At 43.2% G+C, this 22,167-nt stretch overlaps 1 protein-coding gene across 1 annotated transcript in view; it reads right to left on the bottom strand.

The window, feature by feature from the left end:
• The window catches only part of SLC16A2 (solute carrier family 16 member 2), a 111,705-nt gene that overhangs the window by 6,447 nt on the left and 83,091 nt on the right, over positions 1-22,167 (bottom strand). Inside the window, exons 2-5 of the mRNA XM_058536203.1 lie at positions 10,130-10,274; positions 6,476-6,926; positions 5,350-5,493; positions 1,300-1,528 (exon numbers count right to left, since the gene is read on the bottom strand). Coding sequence (XP_058392186.1) covers positions 1,300-1,528; positions 5,350-5,493; positions 6,476-6,926; positions 10,130-10,274 — 969 coding nt within the window. The remainder of the gene's footprint in view (positions 1-1,299; positions 1,529-5,349; positions 5,494-6,475; positions 6,927-10,129; positions 10,275-22,167) is intronic.

Raw genomic sequence — 22,167 nt, 5'->3', positions numbered from 1 at the left:
TAGGTATGGAGTTAGGAGGGAAGTTAGTTTAAAAGAACTCCGTGGAAGATGGCCGAGCCTTGTCTTGGTTCACAGTGATGTACCCTCCCACCCCCAACTTGGGCTAGAGTGTTATTGTGGAACAATTCAGCCAAGTTCCTATTTTCCCTTTCTCTGAAGTACTCTTTCTCTGAAATTCCCATTTGCCCTAAAGGTGGCTGTATGTGTTTCCTTCCTTCCAGTTACAGATATGGTTGACCCCTCTGGGTTCCTCTAAGTTGCCAATACCATGGATATGTTTGGCATGGGACTCGAGGCCTCCCCTGCTCACCTCCAGAAGCTAATGTGGGGCACCTCATAGGGAGGATGAGCCCAGAAACACTACTGAGGAAAGGCAAGTAGGTCCTTGGGCTGCTTAGGAGGTAAGCAAAATGGAAAGAGATGTGGATTCTGGGATCCACCTTTGGGATCAGGGGCTGGGGAGAGGTTCCCCACCCCTAGTGGGCAGTATGGCTGTTGCACAAGGACCTGAATGGAAGCTTTTGCCACTGTCACACAGCATGACCAGTGCCCTCACAACACCTTGCACAGAATTGGTGTTCAAGGAACATTTGTTGAGTTAGCCCAGTTGGCCAGACTAGGAGAGGCTAGCCCATGAGTCAATATTTGTAATAAATCCTAAAGAAAGGGAATGAAGTTCTCTTTTCATTGGTCTTCCTTGTTTCCTATGTTCCCTCGGGTACCAACAATGCCCTTCTTAAAGAGTGGAAAGAGAAACTGGGAGTGCTGAAAGACGGCAAGCCAACACTTTGTCTGCTGCCTGCTGGAAGTGAGCCTCACTGGCCCAGTCTTAGGATGTGACCTTAATCAAATCTCTTCTACAGGTTCAGTTTGGAAGTCAGTAGGGGAGGAGAGGGGTGTCTCTAAGTCTTAATAAAACCAGTTCTCTTCTTGCCAACTACCTTGCAAATAATTACTTGCCTGTGAGAAAAAGAGAGGATATTGGATTAATGGAATGCTCAAGAAGGCCAAACCCATTTCTCTCTCTACCCTCCTAGAATTAGCCATTCTGTTTACAACAAAACCCCACTGAAACAGATATATAGCCATGGAAAGCCCATTCCCCAAAATGAATCCATGCACATATACTGTGCTTAGTCTCTTCCACCAATAGTGCTAATGGGTTTCATGCACTCTGACAAGGCTGCCTAAATAGAGAATAAGAGGAAAAGAGACTTCAAGCAGAGGTGCTCAGGAGAGCTAGGGCACTGGGAAGACAGGAATCCCCCACTCATGCCCTCCCTGTAACATCAGCCTCACCTGCAATGGGAGGGCCGGCAATCATCGGCAGGGCCATCATGCCCAGGAGGTAGCCAATGGCCTGTGAGGCCTGCATTGGGCCCACCAGCTCAAATGCGATGGGAGCCATGATGGTGATGAAGAAGCCATCACACAGGCCCAGGAAGAGGCAGACAACAATGAGGCCCCCGAAGCCCCGGCACAGGGGAATCATCATGGACATCAGGCCCAGGAGCAGGAAGGAGATGACCTAGAGGAGCAAGAGCCTGAGGTCATGTGCTTGCCAGCCAAAACCACAGAGCAAATCACATCTCCTTTCTCAGGGCTTCATTTCTACCATCTATAAAATGGGGCAGAGGGGTGTCAACAGGGAGAGCAGTTGGACTAAATAAGTCCTTCACTGAAGGATTCAAAGTTTTTAAGATAGCCCCTATTTAACTGATTCTGTCAAGATTTTAAAAAGAGGTAGGGAATAACATGGCCCCTCTCCTCAAGTTGTCTTTTCACTGAACTCTGAGATAAAGGGAATTGCTCTTTCTGCTTTCTGATCCTGTGTTTGGCTGCCCCAGGCATCAGGGTCTGAGATCAGACTATGCTGTTATTCTCAGATCCAAGTAAGGCATGGGAAGAGGAAGGGGAGGAAGTGAGGATGACTTGAATGATGATTAGATGGGGGCATGAATGGAAGGCACAGCTTCCTGAGATGGAGAAGCCAGTGCCCATTTTGGGGGAACCACTTTTAGAAAACACCGTGGCAGGAAGGAGACCATTGGGAGGTTCACCCAGGTTCCTTATGCTTTAAGACATGAGACACCACCCATCTCAGACATCTCAGGCTCTGGAGGCCTCTGGGCCTGGCTGGGCACCCTGAGAAGGCAACAAAGGGGCGTTTAAGGAGAACCAAGACACTAGGAGGAGGTCTAGGGAGCCTGAAGCCAGCCCAGGGGCACTGACTAGCCACTGGGCTTTCTTTGGGCTGAGTAAAATGATTCCAAAACAAAGAAGCTACCTTTCCAGAGGCTGTTTTTTTCCATCTCAACAGAGAGAAGGGCCACTGGAAACACAGCTGGTCTTTTGATTAAGGTCATCTCCAACCTGTGTCGGTGACCCACACTGAAGACCAGGGCTGCAAGCAGAGAAAGGATCCCCCTCCCCACACCCACTGTAGCCAGCAGAGCCAGGTCATCCCAGGATCAGGGCTAAGATCCAGTCTGTTTCCCAAGGGCTTAACAGGACCCAGAACCTATAGTTCACCTATAGTGAACCTATAGTTCACACAGGCAGGCTGACTTACCCAGGGAGGGTAAGTCACTACATGGTAAGGATAATTCACCACATCGCCACATAGAAGGGTAGGAGGATCAAGGCTGTTTCAAGATCTAAAGATTTTTTGTGTTGTTGCTGGCGGTGGGCTTGTTAGGTTAATTGCTTGGTTTTTACAGAGGATAAGAAATGTGTGGTCATGTCATCTCAGGACTTTTCGGGGACTTTTGAACTTTGTCCAGGCTGTTTTGGGATAGCTAGGCAGAATTTAGGAATAAGAACCCAGATATCCCAGCTTCTCCTCTAGGAGATTCATGGACAACTATAAGATAAAACCAGACCCACCTATCAACCAAGCCATAATGGTATGGCAATTAAGAGTTAATACCATTATATAACACAAAGAACCCCATTAACTAATTTCAATTGGCTCTAATTACTATATATTGTGTCTAGCTGCCTCTTAACATCCTCCATGAGGCCTTGCCAAGGTTCAGAAATGAAAAATCCCTCTTGGAACTGAGAATCAGGCCTCAAGAATTGGTCCAAATTGAAGCTATTCTTCAGGTTGTCACCATTTTCTTTCCAACAGATTGTCCAGGGCTTAACACCAGACACATGTGTCTGTCTTTGCCAATAGTAAGAACCACAGCATCTAGTGGATGGCTATTCAGAACTGAAGCTGTGAACACTCCTTTCCTCTCACAGGCCTGTATTCCTACAACTGACCCAGGGAGAAAGGGAGGCAAATTCCCATAATGGAGTATCTTGAGTAGCTTAAAAGAAAGAAGTTCATCCATTGTCTTGTGCTCTTGGCCTGAGACACTTACCAGCAGAATGAGTTTGGACAAGTTACTTTCCCTCTCTGGGCCTCAGTTCCTCAATTTGTAAAATGAGGGAGTTGGACTACAAGTTGATGAAGATATGTTTCAGCCATAACATTCTAAGATTGCTTTATATTATTCCAAGTGGCAAGATTGGGGCAAGAAAGAGTGGAAAAGGGGAGAGAGTGGTGGGTGGGTAGGGGAAGTGGTCAGCAGAAGCACTGGGCCCTAAGCCTAGTTCTGCTTCTAACTAGCTAATGCCTTTGCCTCCCTGAGAACTCCCTCTGCACAATAGAAATCAAAAGTTGCTTGGGCCATACCTCTCTCCTAGGGACTGTGGTGAGAAATGAGCTATATGGCTAGGCAGGGGCTGCTGCCTCTCCTCAAGATAAAGCCCTGGCCCAATGCTAGCTTATCCAGATTTCCAGCACCCTTTGGCATCTTGGAGCTACTGATACTGACAGGGAAGACCCACAGGGGTGGCATGTGGAAAAGACTGGTGAAGCCACATATACTCTTATGCAAAAAGCCACCCAGATAAGGTACTTGCCAATATTTGCACAGGAATTCAAAATTTTGTAATTGGTTTATCTCAATCACAGGCCTTTGGTTTGACCTTGATCAAGTCACTTATCATCTCTGGCACTTGGCTCTGCTATCCATCACTTAGCGTAAAGTGGAACATGAGAAGAGTGCTACATAGGAGTTCAGCTCTGCCACTACTGTCTGTGTGAGCCTTTCCCTCAGTTTTTCCATCAGTGTAATGAAAGGTTGGACTGGATGGACCATAAGGGCACCCTTAACTCTGACAAAGCAGATTCACCAGCTCTTGCAAATCTAATGCAGGGTTAAACACAACAGGAAATCTTAATTATATCCTTGTCTAAGACATCTGACAGTATTTAGGAAAACACTTGGGGCTGTCAGAAGACAGAGAAATTCCTATGAGTGTAGTCAGGGCCCATTGGAAGTGCTTTTAGGGCTTCCCCAGGAGAGTCAGAACTCAACTACCTTCCTGATGGATTATTTGTGACCACATATTTTCTGGGGCTGCTGTCACCCCTCCACAGGGTTCCACACTTGGGCACCTTCTGGTAAACCCAGATGCAGGAGCAAGAAGCATAAGCCAGGTCAGAAAGGCAATATTGCTGCCAGGTAGACAAAGACAGACAGCTTGAGCAGTAGTGTGTATTCTACTACTAGAATACACTAGAGCCCAGTTCACATAGAAAGTGGCCTCTCGAGCATCCATATGGCTACTGCTCACAATATGAGGCTTCCTGTGTCACTGTCAGAAGGATCAAAACCTTTGATGGCTATACCATTTTTTACTTCCCAAAGCCTAGTCACACCTATATTTCTTTTGATCCTCATCTGTGAGGTGAGATAAGCAAGGCAAGAATTATTCTCATTGCACAAATGAGAAAAGTGAGGCCTAAAGAGGGGAAGTGAAATCTGGCCTTTTCTGGCACTTTTTTTTTGTGTCCATCGAGAGGATGGCATTTGAGAGCCAGTGCTTGATATCAAGTAGCTCTGGGAGTAGAGGTGATAGACCTGGAGGAGAGAGACACTGGGCCACAAAATGCTATAGATGACCAAGAGATTATAGGGTAGCAATCAGATCAGTCCTCAATGGGAGCAGCATCTAACTCCTGGCCCCAGTTTCCTTCTTTCAGATGGGAGAGCCATTATTAATAAACAAACACTTTCTTTGAAAGTGTTCTTAGAGGTTCCATTTACACTACTCTCACTGGATCCTCACTCTATCTTGATGAAGAAGGCAGAACAAGGATGACTGTCTTCATTTGAAAGCAAGGGAAACTGAGGCTCAGAGAATTTGATTGATTTCGCCATGTTGCTAGTGTCAGAGCCAGGGCTCAGGGCATAGCAGTGACACCCTACCGTTCTCTTCCAAAGGCTGGGGATAACCTAGTATCTGTGGCAGGCTGTTCCTCCCCACAGTGGACAGAGTGGTCACACTCACCTGCAAGTAGATCTTCTTAAGTCCAGGAATGGAGTCACTGATACGGCCTGACACAAGGCGCCCAAGGCCTGAGGTAGCCCCAATACACACCAAGAGCACCCAGGTCTGCTTGATTTCCAAGAACTCCTCTTCCACATACTTCATCTGAAAAGCATAGTACCAGGCCAGGAGGAAGAAGAGGAGCTGACTGGTTAACTGTTGGCATATCCAGAACCCCCTACTGCTTACTTCCCTGGACCATGGCAAGAGCTCCCTCCCCTGCAGCCCTCTCCCCTGTAGCCCTATCTCCAGGACAAGCTCCCTGGCTGCTTCTAACAGCTTAAAAGGCCACATATCCCTTGGCTTTCTGGATTCTGGGCTTCTGAGCAACAGCTGAGGGGAATGGGAATCTCCAAGCCCCTTCCAAGCCCTGGCAGGACAGAATACAGCCTAAACAACTGAGAAAATCCTGGAGTTCCCCTACAATCTCCCCATTCCCTGACCCAGAACTGACAGCCTGGGGCAACAGCAGGTCACCAGGGGAGAAGCCTCCACCAACTTCCAAGTAACACTTCCAAAAGTGTGTTTTAAGAAACACAAGTTCTGTGGAAGATAACAGCTAGACTACACGTGACAGTTCTATGGCCATATAAATTAATGGATGCTGGTTAAACAAAGCTAAATGGGTTTCTTTACTGCAGGATGTTTTGGTACCTTTAAAAGATTGCTACATATTATGAAGCTAGAGAGATCTAGTACATGTTATTTCCTAAACAAAATCATTTGACCACAAAGACCAGCATTCCATAGAACACACTCTTAGAAAACCCTATCCTTGGGTCATCTGGGCCAGTCTCCTGTAACCCAATGATGCTTATCTTCTCCTGAAAATCTATCTAGATTTATCAGTGGGGGAAACCACAGGCATGAGCCTTTCCCTAAGGAATTCTGCCCATTTCCCATTGAGGTGTTCCCTCAGCCTGTGCCCTTTCCCACTCTGGGTCTCTCCAACCACTGTTTTGTCTCTTTTTCCAAAGGTCCCAGCTCTGCCCTTTTAAGGTCCTCCACCCCTACCCTCTGGGCTTCAGGCAGGTTAAGGGCAGCTTCTTGGGGCCAGGTAGGGTAGGCCCACCCTGGTATTCCTCACCAGGTGTACATAGGGAACGAAGTAGCCAAGGGCAGCAGCAGCAATCCCGAAGGCCCAGATGCGGTAGGTACGTTGGCGGAATACTCGCATGTTGAAGTATTTCCTGAGCTGAGCCAGAAATCGCTGGCACAGGGTACGGACACCTCTCTTGCTTGGGGTGTCCTGGGAGCTGGGCAGGAGGGGCCGGTAGGTGAGTGAAAGCAGCGTAAGAATAAACATGAAGGTACTCAGCACCTGGAAGGTTTGGGCGAGCTTGATCTTAGCTCCCAGTGTTTTGATGAGGAGGGGGAAGGATATGGAGAAGATGCTACTCCCAGCGGACACCACACCATTGGCCAGACCTAGGCGGCGTTGGAAGTAGTGGCCCAGGATGACGAGAGATGGCTGAAAGGCGAAGGAACAGCCACAACCAAAAAGAATCCCATAGGTGAAGTAACGCAGGCTTAGTGAGCTGTGGGAGAGACACCAAGAGCTATCCTCAGCAGCCTGACCAGCAATCCACTTGCCCTTCTCCCTTACCCTCCTGAGACCTGCATCCCCCTACCCTTAACCCACAGCCCCACTTACCATTGACCCTCAGAACAGACAAGGAACAGGACTTTCTGATCCCCATTTTGCAGAGGGTGAGACAGGGGCTCAGGGAAGTAAAGTAATTTACCCAAGGTAGCAAAACTGGGGATCAGCAAAGCTTGGACTTAACTCTAGGTCTGTGTGACTCTAGTGTGAATCATGGCACCCATCAGAGAGGATTGTTCAAAAGAAAGCCAGAACCAGCCTATACAAAGGCTGGATGAGGGGCTATAAGGAGTAAGTAAGTGCCTTAGAGAGAGCAGTTTCACCTACTGTTCTCCTAGACACCATGGATAGGCTGGTAGCCAAAGCTTTATCCCAAGTTACAACAAAGGTCTGCAAGGAGCCAAGATCCTGGAAGGTTGAGACCCTCCATAGGACTTTTCAGTGTCTCTCCATGCTCAGGGTCCTTAATATTTCAGAGAATGGCTGATGCACTTCTGAGAGACACTCCCTCCCCAACCCTGCCCAAGGTCTGGATATCCCAAGGCCCTTTACTCTAGGCCATAGATGATCTCCATGGGAATCCTGAGGTAAAGAGTCCCTTTAACTTCCAGAGCCCAGCTCCAGTTGCTGGACATAATATGGATTAGCTTCCCAGAGTAGCCTGGCTGCTTGACGGGAAGCAGAGCCTCAAAGAAGTTGTGGGCCTGGCCAAGTAAGACAGGTTCTGGCTTAAAACTCTTAGGCCCTGCTGTGGCCATAAGCCTCTGTAACAGAAGGCAAAGTGTCAGAAGGGAAAAGGCCAAGGGAAGGTCAGTTTGGCCAGCCATCCGCCCCCAGACAATATTGCTACAACCTAGTGAAGAATTTTTTCTTTCAAACTCTCCACATATTTTGCAATAGTTCTTATCTGACCACATAATTATCTAATACTCTCCATGGTTAAGCAGTTCCTCCCCGTAGATAGACCAAGTCCTCATACTAAAAGACTGGGCCTATGCTGCAGAAATGATGGGGTGCTAGCACTCATGACTCCACAACAGCTATCATCACCATTTCTTTCCCTCTGCTTGCATTCACTGGATATGAGCAAGAGCTTCGGTTTCAAAAGAGTTGCCTCCACTTGGAACACATAGCTAAGCCAACTGCTCCTCTTCTGTCAGATTCCTTGCAGCCTACTTCCATTAGATTCTAGGTATCTCTTGGTATTGGCCTGGGCTAGGGGCCTTGTCTAGGGAGAGGAGTTAGAAAGGTCTAAGGGAGACCTTCAGGGAGGGGGCTGGTGGTGGCAAAGCATGGGATTCAGTTCAGGGTGCTGTGTGGCAGACCAATTTCTAGCTGGGTCCCAAGGCAGGGGGCCCCTGAGTAGGCTTGCCAAGGGCTCCCTAGCTCTGCCTGCATTCTGCCCCACCTCTTAATCCGAAGGAATTAAGAGCCCTGATTCAGACAACAGGAAGGATGAACTGGAGCTCTAGCCACAAGTAGAACCATTTTTCCACTGGACATGAAGCCATCCGGAAAGTTTCTTGGCTCTGAAGATGTTCTTACAGAAAGGGCAAATGGGATGGGTGAGGAGCTTAGGAGCTGAAGAACAGAACGCCTACTCCAATGTGCCTAAAGAAGAGTGCCAGAAGAAAACACATCTGAGCTCCTTCCCCTCCTATAACTGAACTCATGTGGATTGGAAGGGAAATGGGATCCGTATGTTGCTAATTTGTTTACACTTTGCTCTGCTCAGCCTTAAAAAACAGGCCTCTGCTGTGTAGTGCTGAGACTGGAGCCACTCCTGAGACCTAGCTCCTTCTCACAAGGAGCCAGGCATCAGCTTGCTGAGGGAAAATGAGGCTGACCACCAGAGGGGTCCTAAGAGGGTTTGGAACTGTTGCCCTGGGAGGGCTCAGCAGGTTCCAAGCAGGACATGGTTTTTCCCCTCCTCTGTTCCAGTTGGATGGGATCGAGCCAAGAAACCATTGCAGGCCAGATTTAAGCTCTGCTGGAGGGTAGGATGGGTAGCCAGAAATGCTCAAGTCATAAAGAAAGCTGGCTCACCCTCACAGGGCCCATTTGTGGCAGAATACAGTTATCATCCTCCTCTGTGAGTGGAACCTTAGGCCTAGAGAGCATAACCATGGTTCTTCTCTGGGGAGCCAAACTCTGAAAGCAAATCCCTGACAAGCTGGCTGTATTCTAGGCTGGTATTCTCCTACACCAGCCCAGGCAGATTGGAAATAGGAGGTACCACAACTTCCAAAGTGTCTCTGGCAGAAAGTCAACAGAGTTTTTTAGGAATCCCATATTCCTCAGGCTGTGTTGGAGGGTTTTTACTTCTCCCCTCCCCTACAGACATGCTTCTTCAAGGCTGGCAGACAGAAAGCAGAAAATGAACTTGTATCCTGCTCCTTGCCTGACACTACCAAGTTCTGCCAGTGGGACCAACAGGACCAGAGTTTGAGTTTAGCCTAGGCCTAGCTGGGTGCTGGGTCTGTACCTCAGTGGGTGATGCTGCTAAACATTCCTTCTCATGCCCAAGACATGAATCTTTATCTGTCCCAAATCATCCATACATCGGCAGCCAGAAATACCTGGAAAGGGACCAGAAATGCTAAAAGCTGACCTTTTTCTCAGCATAAGATTCCCTTAGGAATCCTGTAATGGTTGGTATTCACATGGGCTCACTCCAGAAGCTCATTCCCGGGAGGCAGGTGAGGTCATAAGATGTGTGGCACATTGAAGGGGAATAGGGCAGAGCTGGAAGAGACTTGAAAAGACCATCCGGTCCAATTCCCTCATGTTACAGATAAAGAAATTGAGGCCCAGAGAAGGGAATGGTACTCATCAGTTGTTCTATAGCCATTCAGTGGCCAAAACTGGACTTGGGCCCAGCTGTATGAATGCCCAAGCTTAGGCTGCTCCCACCACTTTGGAACTCTTGGGTCTTTGGGGATATTTCCTACCAATGTGTCCTGGGGACACTACCTAGATGAGTCCTATTGGACAATGATTCCTGGGAGGAGGGTCTTTGAGTACCCTACATGGAAAGGGCCACAGGGAATTCTGCAATGAGAAGAGTGTCCCTAGTTGAAGCCCAGAAAGAAGCCAACCCTCAGCCTTGGACAAATGGCCAGCAACTCCTAGTCTTACCTGGTAAAGGAGCTGGTATGGAGGCCGATGAAAGCGACAGCAGCCCCCGCAGTTGCTGTGATTCGGCAGCCCAAACGATCAGTGAATATACTCACAATGGGAGAACAGAAGAAGATCATGCCCATTGAGAGGGCTCCTACCCATGCTGCAGAGAAAAGAAGCACAAAGACACCTTAGCTTAATGTGGTACCTGGTGGTGTGGCTGGTATCTCATTTCTTCTTCTCTGGCCTTTCACAGGGGGCATTGCATTGGCCTGCACTGCCAGCCTGCTAGTCCCTAATGGTCAGAGAGGTTAGTCAATTTTCAAAGCGCCTGAGCAGGGTAATGTGAGAACCAGGGGAGTCTAGTTCATAAACACACCCAGAACTTCAGAGCTGGAACAGGGGACATTCAGAGATCATCAAGTCTATGATGGAGCCTTCTAGCTAGCTATCACACAGCTGCATTGCATTTCTCAGCCTCTTTGGCTGTTTGGTATGACAATGTGACTGAATTCTGACCAATAGAATGTGGGTAAAAGTGATACACACCACTTCCAGGCCTGGGCCATAAAAAAGCTCCCATGAGGTTTCTGCTTTCCTGTGGGCTACAACTGCAGAGTGACCTTGGAAGGTATGTATTAAGACTGGCAGAACTGCCATCAGTTCTGTCTGAGTACCTGAATAACTACATGGACTGACGTTCCCCCTCCCTCTCCAGTCTGGAACTGCTGCCCTGAATGTTACATAAGAAATAAGGAAACTTCTTGTCCTTTAAGCCACTGAATTTTTGAGGGCCATTTGTTGCAGCAGTTAAACCAACACAAACTAAAACAAAGAGATTCCACCACTACCATTTTACTGATAAAGAAACAGGTCCAGAAATGTGAAGGGACTTACCAATGATCACACAGCAAGTTAGTGGCAGAGCTGGGACTCAAACCCAACTCTCCTTATTCCTAGTCTAAAGTTCATTGTATTATATCTTCTGCTGGGGTAAGCGAAGCTTCCCATCATAGCAGAGGCTAGATACAGAACAGGGGATTTGAGCATTGGGGTCAGATTTGGACTAGCCAACATTTCAGGTCTTTCCAGGGATGCTAAACCAGATTTATATCCTTAGGCACTGGGCTACTTGGCTTTAGGGCCAAGGATCATGGGAGTTAATTAAGCCTTCAGGAACTAAGGTAAGTCTTGTCTTGGTCATTGGAACAGTCCATGAAGATGCTAATACTAAGGAGCAAGGAATGCCACAGACAAATGCCTCCTGGAATTGTATGAGGACACAGGGTAGGTTTAGGAGCTACCCAAAGATTTCTAATGACACTGTGCAAGAGGGTCATGTAACCCTCATGCTGAAATCCTTTATCAGAGCCCATGTTTGGCAAATCCCTGACTCTAAACTCAAATAAGAAGAGTTTATTCTGTTTATAAAGGCTCTTAAGTGTCTGTAACAATCCTCACCAGGGAGGAATAAATTTGCCCTTTTACTTAGATTTTTCCATCCCATTTCGCCTTGCTCAGCCCTCAGAAAGAAAGCCCAAGTTTTTTTGTTTGAAGGCTGTTATCAGGTTTTATCTTGGGCCTCTTTTTTCTACACTAAATAATCTTAGTTCCCTTAACTTTTCTTCTTAGCTTTAATTTCTAACTCTGTAATTACTTTCAGAGCTCTCCTCTGAACACGTTCCAAATCTTCATCATCATCATCAAAATGCATTCATTGAGTGTCAACTGAGCAGGGTGCCAGGCCAGCTTCTGGCTCTCTTCAGAGAGATCCTCTCTTCAGTGGATCCTGAAGTGGGCCAGAGGAGTGCAATCTGAGTGAGGTCAGGGCTAGTCCACCGTTTGTCTTTCTTACCTCAGTGCCTAATAGATTGCTCAGATCTCCACTGGGAATCTTTGCTTTGCTGGGGCACCATCTTGAGCCCTAGCTGCCTGGCTCCAAAAGTACTGTCCTAGGACAGCAGGAGACCTGAACTCTCATGACAATTTTACCTCTTACCTTGCAATTTTACCTCTTATCAGCTGTGGGACCTTGAGCAAGTCACACAGCACCACTTCTTTAATCCTCAGTCTTCTCATCTGTAAAATGGGGATTAAAATTCCTGATGTGCCTTCCTCAAAGTTTTTTTAATGATGATCAGATGTAATCATATGTATAAGAGATCTTTGTAAATGCCAATAGTCACACCATATACAAAAATTAAAACAAATGGATCATAGACTTAAATGTAAAACTTAAAACTAAAAACTTCTGGAAGAAACTATAGGAGAAAATCTTTCTGACCTTTAGTTACGCAAAGATTTCATAGATATTTGCAAAAAGTATGATCCATAAAAGAAAAAAAATGATACATTAGCCTTCATCAAAATTTGAAACTTCTGCTCTTTGAAAAATACTTTTATGAAAAAGAAAAGGCAAGCCACAGACCGGGAAAGATATTTACAACACACACATCTGATAAAAGACTGGTATACAGAATACAAGCGTGAACTGACTCTCACAACTTAATGAGAAGAAAGCAAACAATCCAGTTTAAAACATGGGCAAAAGCTCTGAACAGACATTTCACACACACACACACACAAATACATGATATGAATGGCAATTAAGCACATGAAAAGATGCTCAATATCATTAATTATTCAAGAAATGCATATTAAAACCACAATGAGATACCTCTACACACCCACTAAAAAGGCTTTTAAAAAATGACAATACCTCATACTAGTGAGGATGTAGAGGAACTGGAAATCTCGTACACTGCTGGTGGGAATGCAAAATGGTATACCTACTTTGGTAAACAGTTTGGCAGCTTTTTATAAAGTTAAACATACAATTACCATATGAGCCTGAAATCTCACTTCTAGGTATTTACCCAAGATAAATGAAAACTTATGTTCACACAAAACCTGTACCAAGATGTTTATAGCAGCTTTTTTTTTATATAACTACCAAAAGCTGGAAGGAACTCAAAATGTACTTCAACTGGTGAAAGAATAAACAAATGGGTATATATTAATACAATGGAATACAACTGTGCAATAAACAGGAATGAACTATTGATACAGGCAACAACTTGGACAATTCTCAAAGGCATTATGCTGAGTGAAAGATGCCAGACATAAAGGATTCCATTTATATGAAATTCTGGAAAAGGCAAGACTATGGGGACAAACACATCAGTGGGTGCCAGGAGAAAGGGTATGGGGAGAGGATCCATTACAGAGGAGCACCAGGGAACTTTCTGGAGTGATGAAGTGTTATATATCTTAACTGCCTTGCAGGACATTTGGTCCTGTCCAAAATATCCATCAACATTTGGTCCACACCAAAAGGTCCCTGATATCTGGTCATATTTGGTCCTGCCAAAATGTCCATGGAGATATTGGGTCCACACCAAAAGGTCCTTGATATTTGCAGGACCATTTGGTCCTGTCCAAAATGTCCATCAGACATTTGGTCCATGCCAAAAGGTCTTTGATATCGGGTCATATTTGGTTCTGTCCAAAATGTCCAGAAAGACATTGGGTCCACGCCAAAAAGTCCTTGATATTTGGTCCTGTCCAAAACCATTTGACATGGACCAAATATGCTTGTGGACATTTTGGACAGGACCAAATGTCTGCTAATCCTTAACTGTAGTGATGATATTCTTTTGTTAAAATTCATAGAACTGAGCATATAAAAAGGGTGAATATTACCATTTATAAATTACACCTCAGTAAATCTGATTTTATTAAAAAAGGAGAGGGGGCAGGGAAGCAGGAAGTGCCAGTGGGAGATCTCATTTATGGTGTATGTATTTTTATTCTGGTCAAATTTTCAAAAAAAATAGTTCACGTGTATTGTCAAAGAGGAAAAAAATACTTCAATTCAGTAAATCATCTTAATGACATTTTATCAACTAGAACTCACCATTATTTGACCCTTCTGAATATCTACAATACAATGAAAACTGATGATTGGGCTTGAATGTATCTTTTGTACAGTCAAAGAAAGTTTAAATTATATTTGATATAGTGTTTTTTGTTAATGACATGTATCCATAATTATGGTATCATACAGAATATTTTCACTGCCCTAAGAATCCTGTGCTCTGCCTAGTCATCCCTCCCCCCTCCCAACTCTGGCAACCACTGATCTTTTTACTGTCTCCCTAGTTTTGTCTTTTTCAGAATGTTATATATTTGGAATCATACAGTATATAGCCTTTTCAGATTGGCTTCTTTCACCTAGTAACATACATTTAAGGTTTTCCCATGTCTTTTCATGGCTTGATAGCTCATTTCTTTTTAGTGTTGAATAATACAGTAGCCCCGCCTTATCTACTGTTTCATTTTCTGCAGTTTCAGTTACCTGCAGTCAACTGTGGTCCAAAAATATTAAATGGAAAATTCCAGAAATAAATAATTCATAAGTTTTAAATTGCACGCCGTTCTGAATAGCATGATGAAATCTCTCGCTGTCCTGCTCTGTCCTGCCTGGGACATGAATCATCCCTTTGTCCAGCATATCCACGCTGTATATGCTACCCACCCATTAGTCACTTAGTAGCCCTCTCGGTTATCAGATCGATTGTTGTGGTATTACAGTGTTTGTGCTCAAGTAACCCTTATTTTACTTAACAATGGCCCTAAAGCACAAGAGTAGTAATGCTGGCAATTAGAATATGCCAAAGAAAAGCTGTAAAGTGCTTTCTTTAAGTGAAAAGGTGAAAGTTCCAGACTTAATAAGGAAAGAAAAAAATCATATGCTGAGGTTGCTAAGATCCATGGTAATTTTTATTATAGTATATTGTCATAATTGTTCTATTTTATTGTTTGTTATTCTTTTTGTTTTTTTTGTGAGGAAGATTAGCCCTGAGCTAACATCTGCCAATCCTCCTCTTTTTGCTGAGGAAGACTGGCCCTGCGCTAACATCTGTGCCCATCTTCCTTCACTTTATGTGGGATGCCACCACAGCAAGGGTTGACAAACGGTGTGTCGGTACGCGCCCAGGATCCGAACCCAGGTCGCCAGCAGCGGAGCGCCTGCACTTAACTGCTACACTACAGGGCCGGCCCATGTTTGTTATTCTTAATATCTTACTGTACCTAATTTAGAAATTAAACTTTAGCATAGGTATGTATGTATAGGAAAAAACATAGTATATATAGGGTTTGGTACTACCCACAGTTTCAGGCATCCTCTGGGGGTCTTGGAAGGTATCCCCCACAGATAAGGGGGGACTACTATATTTCATTGTCTGGATGTACCACAGTTTATTTATCAACTCACCTACTGAAGGACATCTTGGTTGCTTCCACGTTTTGGCAATTTTGAATAAAGCTGCTATAAACATCTATATGCAAATTTTTGTGTGGACATAAGTTTTTGACTCATTTGGTTAAATACCAAGGAGCACAATTGCTAAATCGTATGTTTAGTTTTGTAATAAACTGCCAAACTGTCTTCCAAAGTGGCTGTACCATTCTGCATTCCTACCAGCCACGAGTGAGAGTTCTTGTTGCTCCACATGCTTGCCAGCATTTAGTGTTGGTGTTCCAGATTTTGGCCATTCTAATAGATATGTAGTGGTATCTCATTGTTGTTTTCATTTGCATTTCCCTGATAATATATGATATTGACTATCTTTTCATATGCTTATTTGTCATCTGTATATTGTCTTTGATAAGGTGTCTGTTAAGGTCTTTGGCTGATTTTTTAACTGGGTTGTTCATTTGCTTATTGTTGAGTTGTAAGTATTTTTTGTATATTTTGGATAACAGTCCTTTATCAGATACGTCTTTTGCAAATATTTTCTTCCGGTCTGTGGCTAATCTTCTTATTCTTTTGACATTGTTTTTTGCAAAGCAGAAGTTTTTTTTTTTTTTTTGGTGAGAGAGATTGGCCATGAGCTACCATCCATTGCCAATTTTCGTCTTTTTTTTGCTGAGGAAGACTGGCCCTGAGCTAACATCTGTGCCCATCTTCCTCTGTTTTATATATGGGATGCCACCACAGCATGGCTTGATGAGTGGTGCATAGATCCCCGCGGGGGATCCAAACCTGTGAACCCTGGGTCACCAAAGCAGAGAGTGCAAACTTAACCACTACGCCACCGGGCTGGCCCTGAGAAGTTTTTAATTTTAATGAAATCTACCTTATCAATTATTTCTTTCATGGACCATGGTTTTGGTGTTGTATCTAAAAAGTCATCACCATACCCAAGGTCATCTAGGTTGTCTCCTAAGTTATTTTCTGGGAGTTTTATAGTTTTGTGTTTTATTTTTAGGTCTGTGAGAAGGGTATAAGGTCTGTGTCTAGATTCATTTTTTGTAGGTTGATGTCCAGTTGTTCCAGCACCATTTGTTGAAAAGACTTTCTTTGCTCCATTGTATTGACTTTGCTTCTTTGTCAAAGATCAGTTGGCTATATTTATGTGGATCTATTTCTGGGCTCTGTCTGTGTATTCTTTCACCACTATCACACTGTCTTGAATATTGTAGCTTTATGGTAAGTCTTGAAGTCAGGTAGTGTCAGTCCTGCAATTTTGTTCCTCTCCTCCAATATTGTGTTGCCAATTTGGGGTCTTTTGCCTCTCCATGTAAATTCTAGAATCAGTTTGTTTGTATCCACAAAATAACTCGCTGGGACTTTGATTGGAATTGCATTGAATCTATATATCAAATTGGGTAGAAATGACATCCTGACAATATTGAGTCTTCCTATGCATGAACATGGAATATCTTTCCATTTATTTAGTTCTTCTTTGATTTCATTCATCAGAGTTTTGTAGTTTTCCTCATATAGAGTTTGTACATATTTTGTTAGATTTATACCTAAGCATTTCATTTTTGGGGGTGTTAATGTAAATAATTTTTTAATTTCAAATTCCACATGTTCATTTCTGCTATATAGGAAAGCAATTGACTTTTGCATATTAACCTTGTATCCTGCAATCTTGCTATAATTGTTCATTACTTCCAGGATGTTTTTGGTGGTTCCTTCAGATTTTCTACATAGATTATCATGTCATCTGTGAACAGACAGTTTTATGTCTTCCTTCCCAATCCGTATACCTGTTATTTCCTTCTCTTGTATTATTATATTAGCTAGAACTTCCAGTATGATGTTGAAAAGGAGTGATGAGGGGGACATCCTTGCCTTGTTCCTGATCATAGTGAGAAAGCTGCAAGTTTCATGCCATTAAGTATGATGTTAGCTGTAGGTTTTTTAATATAGATTTTTAAATAATTAATCTGTTTGGGTTTTTTTTAACTTTTAAATTTTGAAATAGGAGCTGGCCCAGTAGCACAAGTGGTTAAGTGCGCGTGCTCCGCTGCGGCAGCCCAGGGTTCACCGGTTCGGATCCCGGGCACGCATCAACGCACCGCTTGTCAAGCCATGCTGTGGCGGCATCCCATATAAAGTGGAGGAAGATAGGCAAGGATGTTAGCCCAGGGTCAGTCTTCCTCAGCAAAAAGAGGAGGATTGGCAGATGTTAGCCCAGGGCCGATCTTCCTCAAAAAGAAAAAATTTTTTTTGAAATAAATATACATTCACAAGAAATAGCCAAGATAGTCCAGAGAGGTCCCATGAACCCTTCACCCAGCTTCCCCCAATGGTTACATCTTATGTAACTTTCCTACAATATCAAAACCAGGAAATTGACATTGGTACAATATATGTGTGTAGTTCTATATCATTTTATCACATGTGTAGATTCGTGTAACCACCATCCCAATCAAGATACAGAACTATTCCATCACCACAAAGATGTTCTTTGTGCTACTCCTTCACAGTCACACCCACTCCACTCCCCCACCATCCCTAACTCCTGGCAACCATTAATTTGTTTTCCATCTCTATAATATTATTTCAAGAAAGTTATATAAATGGAGTCATACAGTATGCAACCTTTTAAAATCGGCTTTTTTCACCCAGCATAATTCCTGGAGATACATATTTGAAGTGAGTTTCTTGTAGACAGCATATAGTTGGGGCATGTTTTTTTTTTTTCTATCCTATCTGCCAATCTCTTTTAATTGATGTATTTAGACCATTTACAATGAACATAATCATTGATATGTTAGGGTCATTTTATTTTTGTTTTCTGTTTGTTCCCTCTATTTTTCCTTCCTCTATTTCCTTTTTCTCTGCCTGCCTATAGGTTCCTTTACCAGTTTTTAGAATTCTATTTTATTTATAGTGCTTTTCAGTGTGTCCCTTTGTATACCTTCTTTAGTGGTTGCTCTAGCTATTACATTACATGTATATAACTTATCATGGTTTACTGATGTTAACATTTCACTAGTTTGACTAGAGTGTAAAGACTCCATTATGTCCCTTCACCCTCCCCCATTTATATTATAAGTATCTTAAGTATTTCTTCTGTATACATTGATAACCACATCATGATTCATTATAATTTTTGCTTCAACTGTTATGCATAATTTAGAAAACACAAGAAAAGAAGGAAAGTCTATTGTATTTAACCATAATTTTAGTCTTTTCATTATTCTTTCTTCTTTCTTGAGGTTCCAAGATTCCTTCTTTTTTTTTTTTTTTTAATTTTTATTTATTTATTTTTCCCCCAAAGCCCCAGTAGGTAGTTGTATGTCATAGTTGCACATCCTTCTAGTTGCTGTATGTGGGACTCGGCCTCAGCATAGCCGGAGAAGCGGTGCGTCGGTGCGCGCCCGGGATCCGAACCCGGGCTGCCAGCAGCAGAGCGCGCAAACTTAACCGCTAAGCCATGGGGCCGGCCCTCCAAGATTCCTTCTTTTGTTGTTTATTTTTTGTTTAGAGAACTTCCTTTAGCCATTCTTTTAGGGTAGGTCTGCTGGTGACAAATTTTCTTAGTTTTCCTTCATCTGAGAATGTCTTGATTTCCCCCTTTATTCCTGAATGGTATTTTCACTGGATATGCAGTTCTGGGTTGACAGTTCTTTATTTTTAGCACTTGAAAAATGTTATGCCACTTCTTCCTTCTGCCCTCCATGGTTTCCGATGAGAAATCCACTGTCATTTGAATGTTTTCCCGTTAATTGAAGTCAGTTCTCTCTCACTGTTTTCAAGATTTGTTTGTGTGTGTGTGTTTAGATTTCAGAAGTTTGACTATGATGTGTTTTGGCATAGACTCATTTGAGTTCATCTTCTTTGGGGTTCACTCACCTTCTGGATACTGCAGGTTTGTGTTTTGCCAAATTTGGGGATTTTCCAGCCATTATTTCTTTGAGTACTTTTTCAGCCCCACTTTCTTTCTCCTATCCATACAGGACTCCTCTGATGACGGAAATGTTCCATCTTTTGTCATAACTCTACTGTTCTGAGGTTCTGTTCATTTTTTTTTTCAATTTATTTTCTCTCTGTTGTTCAGACTAGATAATTTCTATTCTTCTGTCTTCAAGTTCACTGATTCTTTCCTCTTTCCTTTCCATTCTTTCATGGAACCCATCCATTGAGGTTTTCGTTTTATTATTATTATTTCAGTTGTTGTATTTTTTAGTTCTAAAATTTCCATTTGTTTCTTCTTTATATCTTCTATTTATTTGCTGAGACTTAGTGATTTTTTATTTTTTTCAAGTATGATTGTAATTGCTCATTGAAGCATTTTTATGATGCCTGCTTTAAAATCCTTGTCAAGGGGCCAGCCTGGTGGCTCAGTGGTTAAGTTTGCATGTTCCACTTCAGTGGCCCAGGGTTCGCAGGTTTGGATCCCAAGCGCAGACCTACACCACTCATCAAGCTACGCTGTGGCGGCATCCCATATGCAAAATAGAGGAAGACTGGCATGGATGTTAGCTCAGGGACAATCTTCCTTAAGCAAAAAGAGGAAGATTGGCAACAGATGTTAGCTCAGGGCCAATCTTCCTCACCAATAAATAAATAAATACATAAATAAATAAAATCCTTGTCAAATAATTCCAACATTTATGGCATCTTGGTGTTGGTGTCAATTGATTGTCTTTTCTCATTGAAGTTGAGATTTTCCTAGTCTTTGGTGTGACAAGTGATTTTCTATTGTATCCTGGACATTTTGGATATTATGTTATGAGACTCTGGATCTTATTTAAATCTTGTGTTTTAGCAGGCCTACTATGACACTGTGCCAGCAAGGCAACACTTCATTATTGCTAGATGGGGTGGAAGAGAAGCGGGTGGAAGTCCAGGTTCCCTGCTTAGCCTCCACTGACATCCTGGGGAGGATGGGAACACCAACCCCTGCTGATACCTTCTTGGCTGGGAGGAGTAGGGGTCTCTTGTTACTATTTCCCACATTGCTTCAACTGATACTATACTGAACAATGGTGAAAGTTATAGTTTCCTACTTGTCCTTTACTGATACTACCTTGGCACCTCTCCAGGAATGGGAAGAGAGTCATGGGTTACAATCTGGCAAGCATGAAAGTCCAGGCTCCCTGCATGGTCTCCACTGACACCATGGAGGAAGAGTAGGCCTTGTTGCTGCTGAAAGGAGGTGAAATTCCTGGCTCCCTAATCATTTTTTCTCTGACACTACCTCAGCATGGGAGCAGGGAGCAGGTTGGGGTACCTTGTTACAGCTGGATGAGTGTAGAAGTCTAGGTTCCCCACTAGGCCTCTGCTAGTAAAGGTCAGATGGGATGCATTTTCTTCCCATGGCGTTTGGCTGGAGTAGAGTGGTTATTGTTTTAAAAGTTTTCTGTCTTGCTAGGCTGCCCCTTTCCTGGTCTTCTGGCTAGAGATTTCAGGCTTTTCTTGGGGCTTGTTTTGTCTGTTCCTGTTGGCATTTCTGGGTTGCCAGCTTCCGCAACTCTAAGGTCTAAGGTATATGAGGCAAAAAGAAAACTCAGGTAATTCACTGCTATGTTGTTCCTTGGGTTCTGAGGTCCCTAGCCCATTGGCCTTCTTTTCTCTACATTTCAGCCCTCTTACATTTGTTTTATATATAATGTCCAGTGTTTTTAGCCATACTTCATGGGAGGAATAGAGAAAAGCACCTTGATATTGTTTTTAATGCTAAATGTATATTTTTTAAATGAAGCCATCCATATATAATATTCATTTATTCAACAGTTATTTAACATCCTCTCTGGCCAAGACACATGGCTATCCTACAGGCATTGAGGATGCAAAAAGAGTGATATATGATCCTTGCCTTCAAGGATCTCACAGTAGAATAGGGAACACGTTTTCTGAAAATAGGGCAATAAAATTTATAAATTCCATGGTTCAAGAGCAGAGTAAAATTTTCCATTTAAAGATTTTCAGAGAAGTGAGACATTCCAAGTGAAAGAAAATTTGCTACATTAAGGAAAAGAAAGGCAATCTAATAGCTAGATTAATGACTGAAGAAGAATAGCATAATTTAAGAGAAAGTATTTAAAGGATTATTAGTGGGAAAGGTTATCAGAGGAAATTTAGTAAGAGAAAAATAATCAAGGGATGACTATATTTAAAAAAGAAGCAATGATCATAACAATAATGATGATAATTATAACCATGATGATGATAAATGAGTGTTACTGGTTACCCTTTACCTTTCTTGCAATCAGTTTCTCTTTTTTGAAAGTACAGGCGTGGGTAGAGATTTTCTAGAACTCTTGACAGTCCTTGGACTCAAAACTAGGGAGTTTTCATTGTTTCCCATGTTACCCTTGCTCTCATATGAGAAAGACAAAGAGATTTCGATGAAGCAGCTGAGATGTGGGAGAGTTGGGAAGGGTGAAAAGTAGATTTTAACAGGAGATGTAGAGGGACATCTTTCTAAACAGACTTGGCAAAATCAGAGGTGGCACCCCACAATTTTCCATCAGGCAGAGAGCATTATTTTCAACCTATAGGTGCACTAAATGCTAAGCAAGTGCCTAATTTCTGACTAATAAACTTTCTGTCCAACAAACCCCTGGGGCTTTGAGGATGAACTATGTATAAACCCACCATCCACAGCTCTCATCCAATGATTCCCACAGTTCTCTTCAGCCTCAACCACTACCCTCAGTTGAGTTAAGTACTCCCAGAGAAACACCAATGCGTAAAGATACATGCACCCCTGTGTTCATTGCAGCGTTATTCACAATAGCCAAGACTT

The sequence above is a fragment of the Diceros bicornis genome, chromosome X, assembly GCF_020826845.1.
Source record: "Diceros bicornis minor isolate mBicDic1 chromosome X, mDicBic1.mat.cur, whole genome shotgun sequence".
NCBI lineage: Eukaryota > Metazoa > Chordata > Mammalia > Perissodactyla > Rhinocerotidae > Diceros > Diceros bicornis.
The sequence above is the reverse complement of the archived record's forward strand: the minus strand, read 5'-3'. Positions and strand labels throughout refer to the sequence as shown.